We start from the raw sequence: 21,702 nt of genomic DNA, 5'->3' as shown, positions 1-21,702 counted from the left end.
TTCTACCTTGTCAATATATCAACTTTTGAGATTTTTAAATTCATAAATATATCTCATTAATTCAAATATCACCATTTCATAATTCTTTTTTTTATCCTTTTGTGCCTATAAAATAGTGTATTGAGGATAATCGAGAAGACACAAAAAAATTCGAAGTGAAGAATATTAAGTTCCTAAAAAATTAGTTTTCAATTATTTATTATTTCTGCTCAACTTTACAACAATAAGATTATAAAAATAGTTAAAAAAATAGTATTCAAACACATTTTTAGATCTCTTTATTCACTTTTACAAACTTCAGTATAACATATATTTTAAAAAGTACTCATTCGAGATTCATCTCAAAATATTTATAAATAATCCTAAAAAATTATCATAAATATTCTTTTACATTCCAATACCAAGTGAAATAACTAAATAAATTAAGATTTTCTATGATTATCTAATTTTTATATCTTTTATAATTAGAAAGAACAGACTTGACAACGTTATCATACGGAAAATGCGGAACTCCGTTACCTCTGTCGGAGGTTTGCAATAGAACTTCGTAGATTACATAGGGGCTCTTGGTTATCTTTGTTCCTCGGCCGGGTCGGGCCTCCTCACCCACAATCCTCAACGCCCCTGTTAAGTTATTCCCAGATCAAAAACCCGTTGTCAGTACCAACGAGGGTGTTAAAGCTCACCAATCGGAATTTTCTTTATTTTTCTTCATTTTCGTTTACTTGTAGTTCGTTCTATTTACGTAAAGATTAGATCGAGGAGCAATGGACGGTTTTATCAATAAGCTTCGGAGCCTGGACGCGTACCCGAAAATCAACGAGGACTTCTACAGACGTACGCTCTCCGGTGGCGTTATCACTCTCGTCTCTTCCGTTGTCATGCTTTTGCTCTTCATCTCCGAGCTCCGTAACTCTCTTTCCATTTCTACGTATATTCGTTTGTTTGTTTTGTTAGGGTTTCAATTTTTGTTCCGTGCTCTGATTAAATCTCTTGTAGTTTTGTGATACAAGCACGTCTTCTCCCTGATCTGAAATTGATTAGAATAATACAGGCTGGAATTTTCTTATTTTTTTTTATCGTATGTCGTAACCAAGAGGATGAATCATTGAATAATCAGCCAAGACTCGGAATCTTTTTTAGGGTTCTTCCCTGCCATATTTCTGATATATTGGATGTAGTCTATTTTTCTCTTTAAATGGAGAATTTGCATTGGTTTGAATGATATTAGATTTATTGGTTTGACATCATTTTTCTGGTCTTCCTTGTGAAAAATGTTTGGCTGGGAAGCAATGGTCCACAAAACTACTTAGTCAGAAGGTTCTAATGATGGTTTGTTCCAACCTTCGTTGCAATTCGAAAATAGTTGGAGGATTCTATGTACTATTGTTTATAGATGCAATGACAGACGCATATTCACATCCCTTAGCTTGTTTTGCTTACTTCTTTTGTTGCATTCTCTTGCGTATTGGTCATCAGTGACCAAGGACAGAATCAAACTGATACAGATAACAATGTTCTGATGAATGAACACTTCATCTCCTTAGGTAATTACTTCCAATGATAAAGTAATGTCTGATTTTTTAGAAGTCTAGTGTGTTGTTGCTTCGAAGCAGATATTTAGATATTTTGTTTCCTTCATCTCTTTCTTTCTTTTGTTTTTCTTTAGCTTTATTAATATACTTAATTAAAGAGTAGAATGTATATTATTTGTCTAAATACTTATAAAAAAGTTTATTATTTGTCTAAATTGCTAACTATTCTTTTTTTATCATGCAATGGTTACAGGATTGTATCTTCATGCAGTAACTGAAACAAAGCTTGTAGTAGATACTTCCAGAGGTGAAACTCTACGGATCAACGTAATGTTTCTGTCTTCTGTAAAAATTCTAGCCTCTTGCTCCCTTTCTAGAAACCCTAGGATTTTGCATAAACTTTCTCTGATTGTATCTTGCTCTCTTGCGAGAGCGGTCAATGAATGAGCTTAGAAATCTCTTTTCAATACATTACTCCATTGGTCAATTGTAATTGATTTTCATGGCATTAATTTTCATGAATTTGTTGTATCACTAAACTAGCACACTTAGGTGTTTCTCTTGTATATGTCCGGTATGCTTGGGCTCTTGCCTATTCTTATGTCAATAAATTTTTGTTTACTGATCAAAAAATAAAAAAATTACCAAATTTATTTCAATTAAAAAGACCTAATCTTGGAGACTGTGATTAGTTATTTTCTACATATCATTAGGTAATTCATCCAATAAAGTTTGTACTTTTGTAATGCACTTCGATTAACCACTTGAGTAATTGATTTGCGATCCACATGATGTTTGAAATTGCAGTTTGATGTCACATTTGCTGCCCTTCCATGCTCTATACTCAGTCTCGATGCCATGGACATAAGTGGAGAGCAACACCTTGATGTGGTAGGCCTTGCAAGCTGTACTTTTGCACTTTACATCAATGATTGTGTATATACAAGCCATTTATAAAAAAAAAAAAAAAAGGATATTGGGGTACTGTCCTCTTCTGAAAAGAAGATTGAGTATATACAACCTGTCTATGTATGTATATTCTCTTTTTCTTTCAATGTAGTTATAAATGCTGATATGAGATTAACCTTTCTAGCTCTCTCTCAAATTTCTCTCTCCGTACTACATGCATATTTTCTTTTTCTCGTTGCTTTCTGAAAGTTCTTTTTCGCTAATGAAGCATTAACTGCTTCTTAAGAATTTTGGTGATCAATATGGGTTATCCCATAGAAGTGGTGATTGAATCCAAAAGATTTATTCTGTCAAAAGTGGGTGGTGGATCAGTACAAGTCACCTAGAGAAGCTGGAAGTCGGATCATATAGTGTTATTGGGTTCACCGTCAACGCAGTGGCTGAGGAAGGTGTTAGAGGAAAGCTTAAGAGAGGAGAAGAAGGAGGTGTATTCGGCAACTAGAGATGGCTACTGCAGTCTTATTGCTCAACGTTGCACAAACCGTAGAGGAAGATATCTTGAAGTCTCTAAGTATAACCAGGGGGGGGAGGAGAAATGTACTGTGCATTCCAGAAGGAAAGAATGGTGGGGTTGGAGGAAAATGCGGGAGGTATTGTTAGAAAGTGGTAAGGAGGCCTCTGTTAATGGTGGAGGTCAGTTGAATATTGGGAAGGGGGCGGTGAAGTATCAGTCACGGTCGTATAAGGAAGCCCTCTCCTCGTCGTTGCCGAACGCTATGAGGAAACGGGAAGGTGGAGTGAAAATTTCCGACAGCAGACAAGGGAGGTGGAGTCAAGACGCAACTCTGAACCATACCCATGGCAAGAAATCCGCGGCGTGTCAGGAGGCGTGGGAGGTACGAAGACGGTTGATGGAAATGCAAGGCCAGTTGCGGTATCTGCAGAGAGGTATGGCTGAAATTGTGGAATTTGTTGGGATGTTTAAGGAAAAAGAAGATACGGAAGAATTAAAAAGGAAAACGGGGCGTTTTGGAGAATCGGGTGGACTAAAGGGGAATGGGGGGGGGGGGGGTGGGCCTAGTAAAATCCGAAAGGAGGCCCAACGAAAGAGAAAAGAAAAGGGGCTTGCTGTTTGGTGGAAGTTAAGTGGGTAGGCTCGGCCCAAGACACAGAGGGGCTCATCCTCTTCAGCAGGGGCTGGGCCGTCTCAGCCTAAGGCCCAAGCTGGTGGGCAAGGATCCGTTTGTGAAGATCCAGCCTAGCGACGCAATACCCAGCACAGCGGCGCGACATCCAGCCTCGGCTTCTTGCCGGAAAGTCCACAGGCGGCGGCGGAAGCACAGAAACCGCCGACGGAAGCCATAAAGGTCGCCGACGAGGTTGCCAACGAGGCATCGCCGGTGTTCTGTGCACAAAAGGAGTTCGAAATGCGTGAATCTTCATCAAAGGCGACCCAAATTTCACCGACAACTATGGGAGGCATGGGTTTGGATCCGATGGATTTATCTGTCAGACCCTTTGAGGGTTTTGAGTTGGAGGAAGGGGATGAGGAGTCCGATGACCTCATGCACTTGGTGGAGGACGAATTAGTCCGTAGTGCAATCAGTTGGGTTTAGAGGAATTTTCTGTGGGGGAGGATTTTCAGAAATTTCAGAGTAGTAATATCGGTGATCCAATCCCATTGGACTTTTGTTTTTCAAATCAAGCTTCAGACTGGGTATTACATAAGGTGAAAGAGATTCAACATTTCGTGGGGATTAATTGCGAGGGGTATGAAGAGCAGTTTATAGCTTTGTTAACTGCTATGGAAGCTGGGTATCAACAGAAAAGGAAGGGGGACTTGAAGAAGAATCGGGAGGTTAAAAGATTGATGTGGTCGATGAATTCGGAGGGTAGCCCTAGTAGGAGTAGGGTAAATGGGAAGGGGTCGGTTGTTCATAAATGAAGCCAAAAATTGTGTCTTGGAATGTCCGTGGTCTTAACGAGTTAGAAAAGCGTCTTCGGATTCGGCACTTGCTTCGTGAGTGGAAAGCAGACATTGTTTGTTTACAAGAGGTGAAGTTGAAGTTAATTAATAGGAGGATTGTGAGGAGTTTATGGAGTAGTAATTATGTAGATTGGGTGTATTTGGCTTCTTCGAGGGCATCGGGAGGAGTTATAATGATGTGGGATAGACGGGTGGTGGAGAAAGTAAATGATTACATAAGGAGATATATGGTAGCGTGCTCTTTTAGAAGTGTGGCAGATGGCTTCTTGTGGGCTTTTGCAGGTGTTTATGGGCCCAATTTAGATGTGGATAGAAGATTACTGTGGGATGAGCTAGCTGGGGTTCATTGTTGGTGGGAGCTCCCTTGGTGTATTGGGGGTGATTTCAATGTTGCTCGATTCCAAAGTGAAAGTTTTGGAAATAGAAGATTGAGGCCAGCAAACTTGGAGTTCTCAGAGTGCATCTTTGACTTGAATTTGTTAGACCTACCATTAGCAGGGGGCCCTGCCACATGGTCTAATAATCATACATGGACTCGATTGGATCGTTTCTAATTTCCCCAGAGTGGGAAAGCCAGTTTCCTGACGTATGGCAAAAGTGGTTGGGCCGGTTAGCCTCGGATCATTGGCCTATCTTGCTGGATTGTGGAGGCATTTAGAGTGGTAGACGGTATTTTAAGTTTGAGAATATGTGGTTGAAATCAGAAGGTTTTGTGGAGAGGGTCAAACAATGGTGGACTTTGTATCAGTTTGAGGGTACACCCAGCTTTATTTTTGCAAATAAGTTGAAAGTTTTAAAAAGAGATAAGAATATGGAATAAACAGTCTTTTGGCAATGTGGAGGAGAACAAAAATACCAAGTGGATGGAAATACAGGTGTTAGAAAGACTACAAGAGGGGAGGCCTCTTATTGAGGAAGAACAAGCACAGAAAACTTTATTGGGCGTGGATCTTGAGAGGATAATCTTGCAGGAGGAAATGTCTTGGCGTCAAAAGTCAAGAGCATTATGGTTAAAGGAAGGGGATCGGAGCACGAAGTTTTTTCATAGTATTGCAAATTCGCATAGAAGAAACAATAACATTGAGGTGTTGAAAATTGAGGGGGTAGAGTGTAGAGAAGAAGAGGTTATCAAAGAACATGTGGTTGATTTTTTTGAGAAGATCCTTACTGAGCAGGAGGGGTGGAGGCCTACTCTTGATGGGTTGGTGTTTAACATTATTGAACCGGGGGATGTGGTAAGGATGGAGAGGGCTTTTGATGAGGAAGAGGTATTTAATGTAGTAAGGAAAATAGTAAAAGTCAAGGCTCCTGGACCTGATGGTTTCTCTATGGGCTTTTTCCAAGAATGCTGGGAGGTGATTAAAGAAGATCTTTTGAAGGTGTTTCAGGAATTGTTCTTGTTTGGAAAATTTGAGAAAAGCCTTAACTCCACTTTCCTTGCCTTAATGCCTAAAAAGGCCGGGGCTATTGAGATCAAAGATTTTCGGCCTATCAGCTTAGTAAATGGATTATACAAGATTATCTCAAAAGTTTTTGCAAATCGCCTAAGTGAGGTTTTGGGAAAAATTGTGACTAAGCCTCAAAATGTTTTTGTTAAGGGAAGACAGATCCTCGATGCGGTTCTAATTGCCAATGAATGCTTGGATAGCAGATTGAAGGCTGGAAACCCAGGTATTATGTGTAAGTTGGATATGGAAAAGGCTTATGACCATGTTAACTGGGACTTCCTCATACATCTATTGGGTAGGTGTGGTTTTGGTGAAAGGTGGAGGTCTTGGATTAGGTGGTGTATCTCTACGGTATGGTTCTCTGTATTGATTAATGGTAGCCCTGAGGGTTTTTTTTAGAGTTCTCATGGTCTGAGGCAAGGGGATCTGTTATCTCCTTTACTTTTTGTTATTGTGATGGAGGCACTAAGCAGGATGATCTTGGCTTTGTTGGCTAATGGTTTTATTAGGGGTTTCCAAATTGGTGCTCCAAGCAGGGGTATTACTACTATCTCTCATTTGCTGTTTGCAAACGATACGCTTATTATGTGCGAAGCTGATCGGGACCAGTTGCGGGTTCTGAAGGCATGTCTACTGCGTTTTGAAGCAATATTTGGTCTAAAGTGAACTATGATAAATCCGAGTTGGTACCGACTGGAGAGGTTCATAATATTAGGGAGATGGCTGACACGTTGGGTTGTAAGATAACACCTCTTCCTATGACTTACCTGAGATTACCTTTAGGTATAGCTCCGAGGGCACGCTCGATTTGGGATACAGTAATTGAAAAATAGAAAGGAAATTGGCAGGGTGGAAGATAATGTACTTGTCGAAAGGGGGTTGGATTACTTTGATTAAAAGCACACTTTTTAATCTACCTACTTATTTCTTATCTTTATTCCCTATTCCGGTAAGTGTGGCGGGTCGTCTTGAGAAGTTACAGAGAGATTTTCTGTGGGGTGGAATAGGAGAAGAGTTTAAATTTCATCTTGTCAAGTGGGAGAAGGTATGCCGTCCTATCTCTAGTGGCGGTTTGGGCATCAGAAATATGCGGTTGTTTAATCGGGCGTTACTGGGTAAATGGCTATGGCGATATACCAAGGAACCAGAAGCCCTATGGAGAATTGTGATCGAAAATAAATATGGTGGTTTAGGGAGGGTTGGTGTACTAGAGAAGTTAGAGGGGCACATGGAAGGGGGCTATGGAAGTACATTAGAAAAGGGTGGGAGGTTTTTCATCGACACACTAGATTTAAAGTGGGTTCAGGTGCCGAGATCAGATTTTGGAAGGATGCATGGTGTGGTAACAGTGCTCTCCAAGAGTTGTTTCCTATTATATTCCTGATAGCAAGTGCCAAAGATGCTATAGTGGCGGAGGTTATGGGAATCTCAGGAGGGGGTATTCACTGGAATATCAATTTCAACCGGGCGGCATAGGATTGGGAGATGGAGGTTTTTGCGGAGTTTTATAGTTTTTTGTACTCTTATCGTCCAAATATCCAGCATGAAGATAGTCTCTGGTGGATTCCTGCAGGAAAATGGGTTTTCATTGTTCGTTCCTATTATAAGGTCCTTGCACAAGTGCCAGAGGCACAGTTTCCCTGGAGAAGGCTCTGGCAACACAAGGACCCTCCCAAAGTTTCTTTTTTTGCGTGGACAACGGCATTAGGCAAGATTCTTACTACAGATAATTTGAGAAAGAATAGGATAATCATCGTAGACTGGTGTTGTATGTGTAAAGGAGGGGGTGAGTCGGTGAATCATTTACTCTTACATTGTGAGGTAGCCAGGACGCTCTGGAATGAGGTGTTTAAAAGGATAGATCTAGCATGGGTTATGTCGGAATCCGTGGTGGATTTATTGGCGTGTTGGACATCTATACGAGGTGTGCACCAGATCAAAGAGATTTGGAAGATGATTCCTATTTGTATTATGTGGTGCTTGTGGCAGGAGCAAAATGAGAGGACATTTGAAGACAAGGAGAGATCGATGGAGAAGCTAAAAGTGTTCTTTTTTAGGACTCTTTGTACTTGGGCCATTGCTGTGGACTTTAATGGCATGGAGCTCCATGATTTCCTAGTTTCTAACGTGCCTTCGTAAATAGGGCATACTTTTTTGTAACTGGCAGTTGTTGCCCATCTTTTGTTAATAATACTTATTTTACTTATCAAAAGAAAAAAATGCTGATATTTCTAATTGTGTTTCCTCTCCCCCCTTCTCTCTCTGCATACGCACCAAGGTGCAGAAAAGCACAAGAGACTGCTTAAATTAAGCAATCTCTTGTGTTAGTTAAAGCATTGATTAGCATTAATTGCTTGTCTATTTTACTTACAGAAACATGACATAATCAAGAAAAGATTAGATGCTCATGGAAATGTTATAGAATCAAGGCAAGATGGCATTGGTGCTCCTAAGGTTAGTAATGCAGTATTCCTTCATTTCATCTCTTGGCACTAACATCTGTTTTGCTATTGTGGATATAACTGAGCTTTATATTTGTGGGTGGGCGGGAGGGATTTTATCTAATGGACTCTCGGATTCGTGACTATTGCCATGTGTGCCTGGAGTAGTTCTTTTGTACCCATATTTTCTTACCTTCCTTTTACCTAGATGAGCCAGGAATTGAAACTCTCTCTGCTGTGTTTGGTTGCCAAAATCAAAATCATATGAATCTTATCAAAAAAAAAAAAAAAAATCAAAATCATATGATAAGTTTCTCTATGAAAATGTACTTAGGCACTTTGGTCCTTCTTGAATAATATTTATTTGCTTTGATCTTGTGTGGCCTTCTGTCTCTAGGATCACTTAAAATTTAAATTTGTGGGAATCAGATAATTTTATTCCAATTATCACTAGTACATCATCTCCATTCATGCATCTTTGTTCTTTCTAACAATTCATTGTTGGAGACTCTGGAGGTCACTTTGGAGGTATCAAAATAAGAGCCTTCCAAGAAAAGAATGTTCAATGTTTGTGCTTTCTATATTGTTTTTATTTGTCATAATAATTTACTTGGAAGAATATTACTTGAAAAAAAATAAAAATTTACTTGGAAGAGTATGTGGTGGACTAAGGTACCTTTGAGAGCTGCATTTTTTGCTTAGGATTCTCACAATGGATAATCTACAGAGAAGTCAATATTGTGATTAATCGGTGCTGCATGTGTAAGAGGACTGGGGAGTTCATGATCACCTTTTAATCCACTGTGAGATGGCTAGTGGTTTGTGGTGTGATTTTTCTTGTTGGGCTGGCTTGGCTTGGCTTGGCTCAGGTTATGCCCATAAGAATAGTAAACCTTTTTACTCTTGGAGAGGGTTAGGTGGTAGCCCAGAAATTCCAGCAGGGTGGAAAATGGTTCTTGCCTTATATTGTGTAATTAGAGGGAAAAAAATGATAAAAGTTTTAAGAATTGTGAACGGATGATGGTGGAATTCATGACTTACTTTTACAATACTATCCTCCTTTAGACAGCTTCTATACAATTTAACGGGCTTAATTTCCTTGATTTTATTCTATGTTTTTCTCTTTCTAGATATGTATCTTTCTTGTATACATCCTATGTACTTGGATTGCATCTTTTGCGTCTTTTAATAATTTATTTTATAAAAAAAATTCCACTCCTTTTCATTTATCTTTTCCTTCTTTCTGCTCATTCCTTTTTTGCTCAACTCAGATTGAAAAGCCATTACAGAGACATGGTGGTAGGCTCGAGCACAATGAGACATATTGTGGCTCCTGTTACGGTGCAGAAACGGTATGCTTGTCTGGGTGGACCCTTTTGCAGATATGGAGTTTTTTAATCTAGCGTTGGAAGTTGTATCTTGTATGTAGCTTGTTGAACATAAATTGTTGGAAGCTGTTTGTGCATTGTGAGAATATCACCATATGGACTAGTGGATGAATGCCAGCCTATTAATTCAGTATTTTAGTACATGCTTCTCTAGTTTTTTTTTTTTTGTCTAGATTATGGACACAAACACTTTTGAAATCACTGGTTTCAGAGTAAAAATGCAATTGGATATGGATGGTTGCTAGTTATTTGTTTCCACGAGGCATATTTTCTGTGTTATGTTTTTGGGCTCACCCTCCTGCACCTGTTTCTGTTACTGCAGTCAGATGAAGAATGTTGTAATTCCTGTGAAGATGTTCGTGAAGCATATCGAAAGAAAGGTTGGGGAATGTCAAACCCGGATGTGATTGATCAGGTTTGTCTTTCCTGGAAGCTTATTTGGAAATATCTATCTTGAATCTTCAAATATTTTGTAATGATCTTGTGAGAATGGGAAAATTGCTTGATACTGGAAGGATAACATGACTTAGATACTTCTATTGTACTCGATATGTATCTCTATTTTTCACCTTATCGGGAAACTTTTATATGGAGTTAAGAGATTATTTTTTCCCTTTTCATTTCCTCTGATATTTGATTAAGCATACACATGATAGATACTTCTATTGTACTCGATATTTATCTTTATTTTTCATCTTATTGGGAAACTTTTATATGGAGTTATAGATTATTTTTTCCCTTTTCATTTCCTCTGATATTTGATTAAGCGTACATATTACTATTTGATTCTTTAGTATTATATCTTTAGTCAATGGTATGCTTGAAATAGACAGCTTCAACCCGCCTGGCCTCTCTCTTTGTAGCTTTCTTTATCTATATTCCACAAACGTATTCTGTCTAAATAAACAAGCAACTGGTCCCACTAGTTTGGTATTGGAATCTGGAAGATATTAACTAGCTAAGAATGACTTGGGTTGAATTAAACATCCTTTTCCTAAAACTTGGGCTTTTACCAAAATGCAAGAAGTATTGCCTTTTATTAACTAAATGTTGTCATGCCTGAACTATGCACACCTCATAAGTAGGGCACTTGATTCATTTGAATCATATAAAACCAGAAGTACATTGTATAGCAGTTCTCTGCAATCTTTACCTGTCAGCCTATCTGCTCTGGACATTGTGAGTTGTTCAATGCAATGCCAACATCATATACCGAATGCTTTAATGGTCATGGTGCAAGGTGTATTATATATAATACCAAAAACTTGCACTCATACAATGACCCATGCAAATGCAGTGAACAAGCTAAAGTCTTGCCTTGGCTTAGTTGATTCAACTTCTGCATTATAACACAATGATCTTTATCCATATTATTGTTTTGTTAGAAATTCCTATGGAAACATTTAATTCTCTTTTTGATCTTATGAGGTTTGAGTATTCTTTAATTCTTGTGACACTTAGTGCAAAAGAGAAGGGTTTCTACAAAGGATTAAAGATGAAGAAGGTGAAGGATGTAACATATATGGATTCTTGGAAGTCAATAAGGTGGCAGGAAATTTTCATTTTGCACCTGGAAAAAGCTTCTATCAATCTGGCGTTCATGTACACGATCTGCTAGCGTTTCAAAAGGATAGCTTCAATGTAAGTTATAGGCCAGACGCTTTTTAATAATTTTTTATTGATCACACTCCATGCATTATCTTTGCTATTGTTTTTCCTTTGTCTAACCTTCATCTGTTTTACCTTCACCATTCTTTCTGAAGCATCTGATAAATGTGATATATGTGATATAGATAAGTCACAAGATCAATAGATTGACTTTTGGAGACTATTTCCCTGGTGTTGTGAATCCTCTGGACGGGTAGGCACTTTTTTCTTTTCTTTCATCCAAGTCCAGTGAGCCATCCCATGTACGAAAAACTTAGTTCTACGTTTTCTCTATGTCACATTGTATATGTTGAAATGAAATTCTTTTATTCTGTCCAACTTTCAGTGTGCTATGGACACACCAAACACCAAGTGGCATGTATCAGTATTTCATCAAGGTTGGTGTCCTGGATGATAATAATCTCCTTGTTAATATTTTTAAATGTCTTGTGCATTTATACTAGTTCTAGATTTGGAAGGAGGCTTACACATTTAAACAAGCTTACCGTTGGAAATGTATGCTGCTAATTGAGTGAAAATTAATGAAATCATTGAGAAACTCTATCGGTTCTAAGGACTTCTACGCATTTGCTATTTATTTTGCAGGTTGTACCTACAGTATACACGGATGTGAGCGGGCACACTATCCAGTCAAATCAGGTGCAATTAAGCTCATAGAAGCTATTAATTCGTGACTTCTCTGTTGTATATAGAACATGACATGACACGAACTTCAATTTGACTTTTGCAGTTTTCGGTAACTGAACATTTTATTAGTGCTGAACAAGCCCACTTTCAAGCTCTTCCAGGAGTATTTTTCTTTTATGATCTCTCTCCAATTAAGGTGGGATTTTCTCGTTATGGCAATTTACAAGAAAGGTCATTCAAATTTTCAAAGATATTTATGGTTCTGGAACTATTGTGTGCAAAGTTTTCCTGTCTGATTCTGGGGCATGGACTTTTACTTTTGGGCTCATTTTTCTTGTATCTGACTTGCAAACTGCAGGTCACTTTCACGGAGGAGCATATTTCATTTTTACACTTCCTAACTAATGTGTGCGCCATCATTGGAGGTAACTCCAGAACATTCTCCTTGCTCTTGAGTTTATTGACAGAGTATGTTTCTTTTTGAATGTTTGTTTTGATGCATAACAATGGTGTTTGACTGTTGTGTTCAGGAGTTTTCACTGTTTCAGGAATCTTGGATTCATTTATATATCATGGTCATAGGGCGATCAAGAAGAAGATGGAAATTGGCAAATTTAGTTGATGATCGATTTGGTTAGCAATTGCGGCAGTTATATTTGGTTGCTTGGCCAGTAATGGCTTTATGGAGAGGGATTAAATTAAGAGAAGAGGAACCATGCAATGGACTCTCTCCAAATTGTTGAATGGGCCCCCCCCCGTGTGATCACAATTCATAGCTGAAGAGTTCTCATATACGTGTTTGGTCACAGAAGGTTGAATTCCTTAGTGACAGCTCCTTTTTGCCCATTTTTAGCTGTTTGTAACTTCTCTGTCAGGTGCTGTTTGGATAGTGGGAATTTCTTAAATACCTCATGAATAGTTATGATAAGTTTTTGATAGGGACCTATTAAGATCACCTGGTTGAAAGATTTATGGGGTCTTTTCGTTTATTGTCGGCGAGCTAACAGAGGTTTCAAACTGAGACATGTTGAGGATAAATCAAGTTTTTCAAAGTATAATTATGAATTATTCTCCTGGTGGAAATGGGAGAGGACAAGTGAGTTATATAGTTCAATTACCTTCTGAATTTGAAACATGGCCATTATGTTTGGGGTTTTTTCCCCTTTCTTTCTTGGGTAAACCCAGACAATTAAAATACATTGCTGATATTCGATTTTGAATTTTTGGGCCGACCCAGCATTCTCTCTATTGTTTTGCAGTTCGTGCTAAATAGGTAGCTATCTCCCGGAATCTCTCTATTCTGGTATACTCCGGCTGCAATGGAGTGCAAATTGCACATTTTTTTAGTCCAAAGATTCAAAACGGTAATTTTAATTTGTAATTTCAAAATGTGGATAGTGATATTCTCATTCCATCATAAGATATGTTATGAAAATAATTTAATTTTATGAATAACTTTTTTGAGTACTTAATAATTCATGGTGTTAGTCGGGATAAAAAGTTTACTTTTAAATTGAAATAAAATTCAAAGAAAATTGGCCTGATTTGTTTTGGAAAATGATATCTTATCTTAATATAATTATTATAATTATTTCAAATTTTTACATAAAACATAATAAAAAATTTCATTTTTTAAATTTTAAAATATTAAAAAAATAATATTTTAATAATATTTTTTTCAGTTTTTAATTTTAATAACTTGAAACCCACCTTTTCGACTTGACCCGAAGTCCACCGATTTCGTTTGCTGCGTCTCCCGTGCCACCAAGCAAAAGACAAAGTGCTGTTAATATCTACCCCCAAGCATCGGCAGGGGAACCATACCACCTCAGCCGAGAAACTGGGTCTGGGGCCATGGCTTGCTCCGGAGTGCTGACCTTTTCTGCATCACCCTTAATACTGCACTCAGAAGACTCATCTACTTCTAAGGTATGCAAATGCAAAGGCAAAGCCACCTCTCTTTCTTGCTCTTCGAATTCTGCCGCTACTACTACCGCCACTAAGAGTAACGGGAATTGTTCTCAGCCTGTGAATGTTAAGACTATTAATGATAGTAACGAGAGTGGTGCTCGGAAATTTTGCTACAGTAGAGCCTCTCCATCAGTGAGATGGCCCCACCTAAAATTCACCGAGACGTACCCATCTTCTCAGGCTCAGTCCACAGTTGCATCTCCTACAATGACCCATGTCGTCGAGGATGTCGGTTTTCCGGTAAAGACCCTGGATTCTGGGGCCAAAGAAGAAACCCGGGAGGTGGATGGTATGGAATCTTCGCCTATGAATGGGAACGATGAAAACCAGCAAGCGTTGGGGAGGCCTAGCAAGACTAGGGTGAAGAAAATGTCCAAATTGGCCCTCAAGAGAGCCAAAGATTGGAGGGAAAGAGTGAAATTCTTGACTGAACGGATTATACGACTGAAACCGGAGGAGTTTGTCGCTGATGTGTTGGATGACCGGCAGGTTCAGATGACGCCCACCGATTTTTGCTTTGTGGTGAAATGGGTGGGCCTGTCGAGCTGGCAGCGCGCATTGGAGGTGTACGAGTGGTTAAATTTGCGACACTGGTACGCCCCGAATGCGCGGATGCTTGCGACCATCTTGTCCATTCTTGGAAAGGCTAATCAAGAAGCCTTAGCAGTGGAAATTTTCACCCGGGCGGAGCCTACGGAGGGTAATACAGTCCAAGTGTTTAATGCCATGATGGGTGTTTATGCAAGGAATGGCCGGTTCGACAAGGTCAAAGAACTGCTTGATACAATTCGCAAAAAAGGGTGTGAGCCTGACCTTGTGAGCTTCAATACCCTGATAAATGCCCGTTTGAAGTCCGGTGCTATGGTACCAAATTTGGCCATTGAACTCTTGAACGAGGTAAGGAAGTCACGGATTCGGCCTGATATAATTACTTACAACACCCTTCTCAGTGCTTGTTCACGTGAATCAAATTTGGAGGAGGCTATGAAGGTTTACAATGATATGAAGATGCATAATTGTCAGCCTGATTTATGGACCTATAATGCCATGATTTCAGTGTATGGTAGGTGTGGACTGCCTAGCAAAGCTGAGCAGCTCTTTAAGGATTTAGAATCAAAAGGGTTTTTTCCTGATGCAGTGACGTACAATTCTTTGTTATATGCTTTTGCGAGAGAAGGGAATGTAGAGAAAGTGAAGGAGATTTGTGAAGAGATGCGGAAAGTGGGGTTTGGTAATGATGAAATGACGTACAATACTGTTATCCACATGTATGGAAAGCAGGGTAAACATGATTTAGCGTTACAGCTTTACAAGGACATGAAAAATTCTGGCCGAAATCCTGATGCAATTACATACACAGTTTTGATTGATTCGCTTGGGAAAGAAAGTAAGATAATGGAGGCTGCAAATGTGATGTCAGAGATGTTGAATGCTGGAGTTAAACCCACTTTGCGGACTTATAGTGCTTTAATGTGTGCGTATGCCAAAGTGGGGAAGCTAGTAGAGGCCGAAGAGACATTTGATTGCATGCGTAGATCTGGAATCAAACCTGATAATCTAGCGTACTCAGTTATGTTGGATATCTTTCTGAGGTTCAATGAGACAAAGAAGGCATTAGTGTTGTATCGGGAAATGGTGCATGATGGCTTCATGCCGGATCATGCTCTTTATGAGGTGATGCTACGAGTACTTGTGAGGGACAACAAATTGGAAGCCATGGAAAAAGTGATCAGAGATATTGAAAAAGTATGCAATATGAATCCACAAGTTATCTTTTCTATCCTTGTCAAGGGGGGATGCTATGACCATGCTGCTAGAATGTTGAGATTTGCCATCAGCAATGGCTATGAACTAGACCGTGATAATTTGTTATCGATCTTGAGCTCGTATAGTTTGTCTGGTAGGCACTTAGAAGCACGTGAATTGCTTGAATTCTTGAGAGAACATGCTCCTGGCTCAAAGCAACTGTTAACTGAAGCTCTGGTTGTGATACTTTGCAAGGCTAATCAATTAAATGCTGCCTTGGACGAATATAGTAATGCTAGGGGGTTTGGTTCGTTTAGTGGAAGTTCTACCCTCTATGAAGCCCTGATTCAAGGCTGCAAAGAAAATGAACTCTTTGGTGAAGCTTCTCAGATTTTCTCTGACATGAGATTCTTTGGTGTGGAACCTTCTGGATATATTTACCAAATTATGGTGCTCATATATTGTAAGATGGGCTTGCCCGAGACTGCTCACCATTTGGTTGATCAGGCAGAAACAAAAGGCATTTCGTTTGACAATGTCTCCATTTATGTAGATATTATTGAGGCATATGGGAAATTGAAGCTATGGCAGAAATCAGAAAGCTTGGTCGGCAATCTTAAGCAAAAAAGTACAACAGTGGACAGAAAGCTTTGGAATTCTTTAATACAAGCTTATGCTGCAAGCGGCTGCTATGAGCGAGCCAGGGCTATTTTTAATACAATGATGAGAGATGGCCCTTCCCCAACTGTAGATTCCATAAATGGTCTATTGCAAGCTTTAATTGTTGATGGGAGATTGACCGAGCTTTATGTGGTAATTGAGGAGTTGCAAGATATGGGTTTTAAGATAAGTAAAAGTTCTATTCTTTTGATGCTTGAATCATTCACTCAAGCTGGAGACATATTTGAGGTGAAGAAAATATACCATGGAATGAAGGCTGCCGGTTATTTTCCGACCATGCATCTTTATAGGATTATGATTGGGTTGTTTTGCAAGGGAAAACGAGTAAGGGATGTCGAAGCCATGGTCGAAGAGATGGAAGAGGCAGGGTTTAAACCTGATCTTTTAATATGGAATTCTATACTTAAGTTATATGCAGGAATTGAGGATTTCAAGAAGACTGTTCAAGTGTACCAGCAAATTAAAGAGGCTGGAATTAGTCCAGATGATGATACTTTCAATACTTTGATTATAATGTACTGCAGGGATCGTAGACCAGAAGAAGGTTTGTTACTGATGCATGAAATGAGAAGGCTGGGTCTGGAACCTAAGTTGGACACCTACAAAAGCATGATTGCAGCATTTGGCAAGCAGCAGCAGCTGGAACAAGCAGAGGAACTTTTTGAAGAGTTGAGGTCAAATGGATGTAAATTGGACCGCTCATTTTTTCATATAATGATGAAAATGTATAGAAATTCTGGAAAACATTCCAAAGCAGAAAAGTTATTGAGCATAATGAAAGAGGCAGGAGTAGAACCCACCATTGCGACAATGCACCTCCTCATGGTTTCTTATGGCAGCTCTGGACAGCCTCATGAAGCTGAAAAAGTGCTTGACAATTTGAAAGCAACGGGCTTAAGTCTTGATACGTTGCCATATAGTTCAGTTATTGATGCTTATGTCAAGAATGGAGATTATAATGCTGGAATCCAAAAGCTCATGGAGATGAAGGAAGAAGGCGTGGAGCCAGATCATAGAATATGGACATGCTTTATTAGGGCTGCAAGTTTGTGTGAGCGCACAAGTGAAGTCCTTGTCCTCTTAAATGCACTGCGGGATGCTGGGTTTGATCTTCCCATCAGGTAATCATTAGTTTGTCAAATGTTTGGATGAAGGCAAGGTGTCAACAACGGAATTTTTGTTCTCTTCTGTACATTTCGTGCGTATCTATATCTAAGTGAATATTGTTTTGTAGGCTTCTGATGGAAAAATCTGAGTCACTAGTTTCAGAGGTAGACAATTGTCTTGAGAAACTAGAACCCATGGGAGACAATGCTGCCTTTAATTTTGTCAACGCTTTGGAGGATCTGTTGTGGGCATTTGAACTCCGGGCTACTGCTTCGTGGGTTTTCCAATTGGCGATCAAGAGGAACATTTATTGCCACAATGTATTCAGGTGGGTGCTAGCAAATGGGGTTCTTAAGTATCTATTCATCTAATTTGTTTAGCTTGTTTAGAAATTTGTTTGTGCAAATTAATGCTTGATTGGCTTGGAAGTAACCAAGAAAAATCTGTGGAAGTGAATTAACAAGTTTGTTATCTGAAAGAGTCATACCTCTTTGTAGTGAAGTGAAAATTATTTCGTGCCAAGTACATTGGGTTGCTTTTATATGGGCATGCCCATGTATATTTGTTTCCATTAGGATTGCTTTTTTTTTTTTTTTAATTTTTTATTAAGTATTAGGATTGTTTATACCTTGTAGTTCATTGAATGTAGAGTAGCTGACAAGGACTGGGGTGCTGATTTTAGAAAGTTGTCTGCTGGTTCGGCTCTTGTTGGTCTTACTTTATGGCTTGACCATATGCAGGTAAGATCTCCTCTTGATTTGTGTTAAATTTAGGACCCTCTTTGGGTTCCCATGTCAAAAGTTTAGAATACATTTTTGTGGCTATTACTTCTTGTATACATAGGAAGTATTCAAGCTAGAGACACCCATTTTTGTGTCTATTAATAAAGATACTATTACATTAATGTCATTATTACTACAAGGCGTTTTTGGTTTTTTTGGGATAACTTATTATCACCAGCAGCATCGACATTGTTGTTGCTGTTGCTGCTGCTGTCATTAAGTCAAATCTTGAGCTTCAAAACCCTACTTTTCACATTATCAAAGACTAGTTTTACAAAGAATTTCAAGTATCAGATTTTTTCCCCTTTTTTGACAGAGGACATACGGTAATATTTATTATATTCAAAATATGCAATGGACAAAAATATATTACATAATTGACGGAGAACTTTAATCCTAACTGCTGGGATCTGCTACATGAACCACTAGCATTCCTGATACAGGATTTTCAATACTATGACAGGATGCATCGTTGCAGGGTTACCCAGAGTCTCCAAAATCGGTTGTTCTGATAACAGGGACGGCAGAATATAACATGGTTTCACTCAATAGCACACTGAAGGCTTGCCTTTGGGAGATGGGTTCCCCTTTTCTGCCTTGTAGAACAAGAAGCGGGCTCCTAGTTGCTAAGGCACACTCTCTTAGAATGTGGTTAAAGGACTCACCATTTTGTTTGGACCTTGAGTTGAAAGATGCCACATCTCTTCCTGAGTCAAACTCGATGAAGCTCGTTGAAGGATGCTTCATTAGACGTGGCCTTGTTCCTGCATTCAAGGACATTACTGACAGACTTGGACTAGTTAGGCCCAAGAAGTTCGCCAGATTGGCTCTGCTATCGGATGAGAAAAGAGAGAGAGCTATTCGAGCTGACATAGAAGGTGCAAGAGAGAAATTGGAAAAACTGAAGAAAAAGGCTGAGTTTGGGAGAATGAAAAAGAACAAGAAACTTAGAAATAGGAAATATATTGCGAGAGCCCAGCTTTCAACTGCTGAAGAGATTTGATTGGAAAAACAAGCTTGGAAATAGAGTTTCTAAATGAAAAGATGGCATGAATCTCTTGTAGTCTTACTAAGTTATTCCTTCTTCCATTTCACTTATGTTATGAATGGAACCAGCAAGCCTTGAGGCTAGTGGGTGTTTTCTTGTCTATCATATGATAGATGAGTAAACATGCAATTGAACTTCCCGGGAAGCAAGCAAAATTGAGGAAAAAAGGTTTCCTTTTATTAATTGTTGCAAATTTTTCTTTAAAAAGTTTTTGTTCATTCTTTGAATCTTTGGGTTTTTGACATGTTACATGTTAACTTTTCCTTTCATGTACTTCTAAAAAAAAAAAAACTTTTCCTTTCATGCGTTCTATTCATGTGGGTTGTCCTCTGTTTTTGATTAACCTTATCCATAAGAAAGGGAACAATCACTTTTTGAGCATAGGAATAATGCATTTTTTATCAGCCCAAATAGAAGACCTCTCTCTGTTGTATCTTCCTTGGGGAGAAATAAAAAAAGATAAAAATTGTTCTATCCCTTGAATTATCCATGTATCTTCTTCATTTTCATTGAAGATCGACACTTCAGAGTGTCGCTGACAATGCTGATGACAGTTAAGCCATGGCAGTTTCTTGTTTTGAGCTTCAGCCCTGAAAGTCAATGTTAAGACGGTCTCCAACAATGCTGGTGACAGGTAAGCCATGGTGGGTTCCATTATTGAGTCCAGCTCTACTTCCTGACTTCTTGTTCTAGTTCCAAGGTCCAGATAAATGGAATGAATTATGTAACGGTCTAAAAAAAACTGAAGTTGCATCTTGACTTGTATTTAAAAAGAACTTGTGAAGATTACAATTAGAGCTGCTTTAGAATTTTATAGGTGTCAATGAACTTATTCTCCTAGACAACGTGAGATCTTATTCATCAAGTTTTTATTCACCACTTTCCTATGTAACCTTCACTTGTATATCTCATGTCATTTCAATATGTTGTGACACGACTTAAGTCTCATATTTCTGATTTGAATCGACTCTGATATTGTTTGTAGCCACCCAAGAAAAACTCAAGCCATACCTAGTAGGATTATATTTCAAGAGAACTTTGCTAACAATCGAAGTTCTCTTGGAATCATTATGAATTTCAAGATCTTCTCCCTCCTAAATAACGTGAGATCTCATTTACACCTCTTTATAAATTATATTTGGGGAGACTGAACCAAAAATACGCCAAAGCAGTATGTTTCATAACTTGATGTGTTTTAATGATTCCTGACAGTAATTTAGCTGCACTTACAGTTAAACTTCTTTACTTTGAAGGAATTTTCCAAACAAGTTGGTGGATGCTTTTCATTGAGCCGGCATCAATCTTGAAATGCTCTGGGTGGGTAGCTCGCTCTACAGACATTCTCATTTGGTAAGCATTCTATTTTTCACAAGGTGGTTCTTATATTTACTTTCTCATGATGTAGTTTTATAGTTGCCCTTGTGTATATTAGAGGATATGAGGAACAACTAAAAAAGAAATTTGAAAGCAGTCTAAGGACATGACAGTGGCACATATCGATGGTTCCCTTTCCTTTCAGGAAAAGTAGGGCAAAAAGCAGTTATGCGGTATTCACAGTAGCATTCGAAGAACTTACATACTCCCCGGAATGCATGTTCCCATTTGAGGCATTGCTTGCTGCAATGAGATGATGACATGAGGCAAGCCCCGGACCATGTTCTGTTTCGCCGACGACAACAATCAGGATCCCTCTCTGCTTTCAATGCTGTATATGAAAAAGATAGCCGGGAAACAACATATAGAGATCTTTATGGCTCGTAAAATGCACAAAAAATAACTAGATGTAGAGGTTCCAAGTCCAACAGATCAATCACAATCCAGTTAGACTACTGTTAGATGTTCGTAAAAAAGCTTCCTCTTTTTTATTTTTAAAGAAAGTGTGAAACTACTCACCCACATAAGAAAGCATGTTGGAGATAAAGAAGGCGGTCTAGGAGTCCAATCCGTGATTTTATGATTAGAGGCAGCACAGCTTGCTTAGCTCCTCTCTTGGGTCGCTCTAAATCCTATTTATAAGGCTACAAAGCAGGCTATTATCTCTTGTTACTGCCCCCAACCACTCTTCTCAGGGCATGAGAACGTGTCTGTTTTGAGGCAACGTGAATTACATTACATGTATGTGATGCTTTTTTCTTTTTTACATGTATGTGATGCTTTATACAGCAATAATGTTCGAAACAATATTATTTCGTTATCGCATTTTACTAAATAAGATTTATTAAAATCGTCACTTAAGTAAAATAGGACAACATTAGAATGTTGATACAGTTTACAACAAAATTGATTTTCATGACAATAACTCAACTCTTTAAATCCCTTATAATTAGTAGGATACAAAGGTCAATGCACCAATTTGCTTAATCT

General features: G+C 38.7%; 2 protein-coding genes across 8 annotated transcripts; both read left to right on the top strand.

The window, feature by feature from the left end:
• The first annotated feature begins 518 nt into the window (after positions 1 to 518).
• LOC109003827 (endoplasmic reticulum-Golgi intermediate compartment protein 3-like) lies at positions 519 to 13,086 on the top strand. 3 transcript variants are annotated; one of them, XM_018982137.2, is made up of 13 exons: positions 523 to 909; positions 1,789 to 1,862; positions 2,343 to 2,426; positions 8,253 to 8,333; positions 9,592 to 9,672; positions 10,031 to 10,123; positions 11,170 to 11,349; positions 11,502 to 11,569; positions 11,702 to 11,753; positions 11,962 to 12,015; positions 12,107 to 12,199; positions 12,362 to 12,428; positions 12,534 to 13,086. In XM_018982137.2, exons 1-13 carry the CDS (start codon positions 768 to 770, stop codon positions 12,623 to 12,625), a joined length of 1,161 nt encoding a protein of 386 aa, XP_018837682.1. In that variant the 5' UTR covers positions 523 to 767; the 3' UTR covers positions 12,626 to 13,086. The 3 variants fall into 3 exon arrangements, with proteins under 3 accessions (XP_035549042.1, XP_018837682.1, XP_018837683.1); XM_018982138.2 differs by lacking the exon at positions 523 to 909 and adding an exon at positions 1,380 to 1,547; XM_035693149.1 differs by having other exon boundaries at positions 519 to 909; positions 12,107 to 12,428.
• Positions 13,087 to 13,757: 671 nt separating this feature from the next.
• On the top strand, positions 13,758 to 21,149 carry LOC109009316 (pentatricopeptide repeat-containing protein At3g18110, chloroplastic-like). 5 transcript variants are annotated; one of them, XM_035693120.1, is made up of 6 exons: positions 13,761 to 17,522; positions 17,636 to 17,836; positions 18,158 to 18,248; positions 18,754 to 19,972; positions 20,592 to 20,688; positions 20,858 to 21,149. In XM_035693120.1, the coding sequence occupies exons 1-4, from the start codon at positions 13,858 to 13,860 to the stop codon at positions 19,291 to 19,293; spliced, it is 4,497 nt and encodes a 1,498-aa protein (XP_035549013.1). In that variant the 5' UTR covers positions 13,761 to 13,857; the 3' UTR covers positions 19,294 to 19,972; positions 20,592 to 20,688; positions 20,858 to 21,149. The 5 variants fall into 5 exon arrangements, with proteins under 5 accessions (XP_035549016.1, XP_035549015.1, XP_035549013.1 ...); XM_018989759.2 differs by having other exon boundaries at positions 18,754 to 19,982; XM_035693121.1 differs by having other exon boundaries at positions 20,771 to 20,865.
• Positions 21,150 to 21,702: the final 553 nt, after the last annotated feature.

The sequence above is a fragment of the Juglans regia genome, chromosome 8 (assembly GCF_001411555.2).
Source record: "Juglans regia cultivar Chandler chromosome 8, Walnut 2.0, whole genome shotgun sequence".
Classification (NCBI taxonomy): Eukaryota; Viridiplantae; Streptophyta; class Magnoliopsida; order Fagales; family Juglandaceae; genus Juglans; species Juglans regia.
Note: the sequence above shows the minus strand (reverse complement) of the source record. Positions and strands in the feature narration are given on the sequence as shown.

What these genes read in the sequence shown, in the direction of transcription:
- LOC109003827 (XM_035693149.1), top strand. Translation starts at nt 768, where the DNA reads ATGGACGGTTTTATCAATAAGCTTCGGAGCCTGGACGCGTACCCGAAA. An exon ending in GTGAAACTCTACGGATCAAC is followed by an intron (nt 1,863 to 2,342) that starts GTAATGTTTCTG and finishes TTGAAATTGCAG; the next exon opens with TTTGATGTCACATTTGCTGC. An exon ending in ATGGCATTGGTGCTCCTAAG is followed by an intron (nt 8,334 to 9,591) that starts GTTAGTAATGCA and finishes TGCTCAACTCAG; the next exon opens with ATTGAAAAGCCATTACAGAG.
- LOC109009316 (XM_035693120.1), top strand. Translation starts at nt 13,858, where the DNA reads ATGGCTTGCTCCGGAGTGCTGACCTTTTCTGCATCACCCTTAATACTG. An exon ending in GGGTTTGATCTTCCCATCAG is followed by an intron (nt 17,523 to 17,635) that starts GTAATCATTAGT and finishes ATTGTTTTGTAG; the next exon opens with GCTTCTGATGGAAAAATCTG. An exon ending in TATGGCTTGACCATATGCAG is followed by an intron (nt 18,249 to 18,753) that starts GTAAGATCTCCT and finishes ATACTATGACAG; the next exon opens with GATGCATCGTTGCAGGGTTA.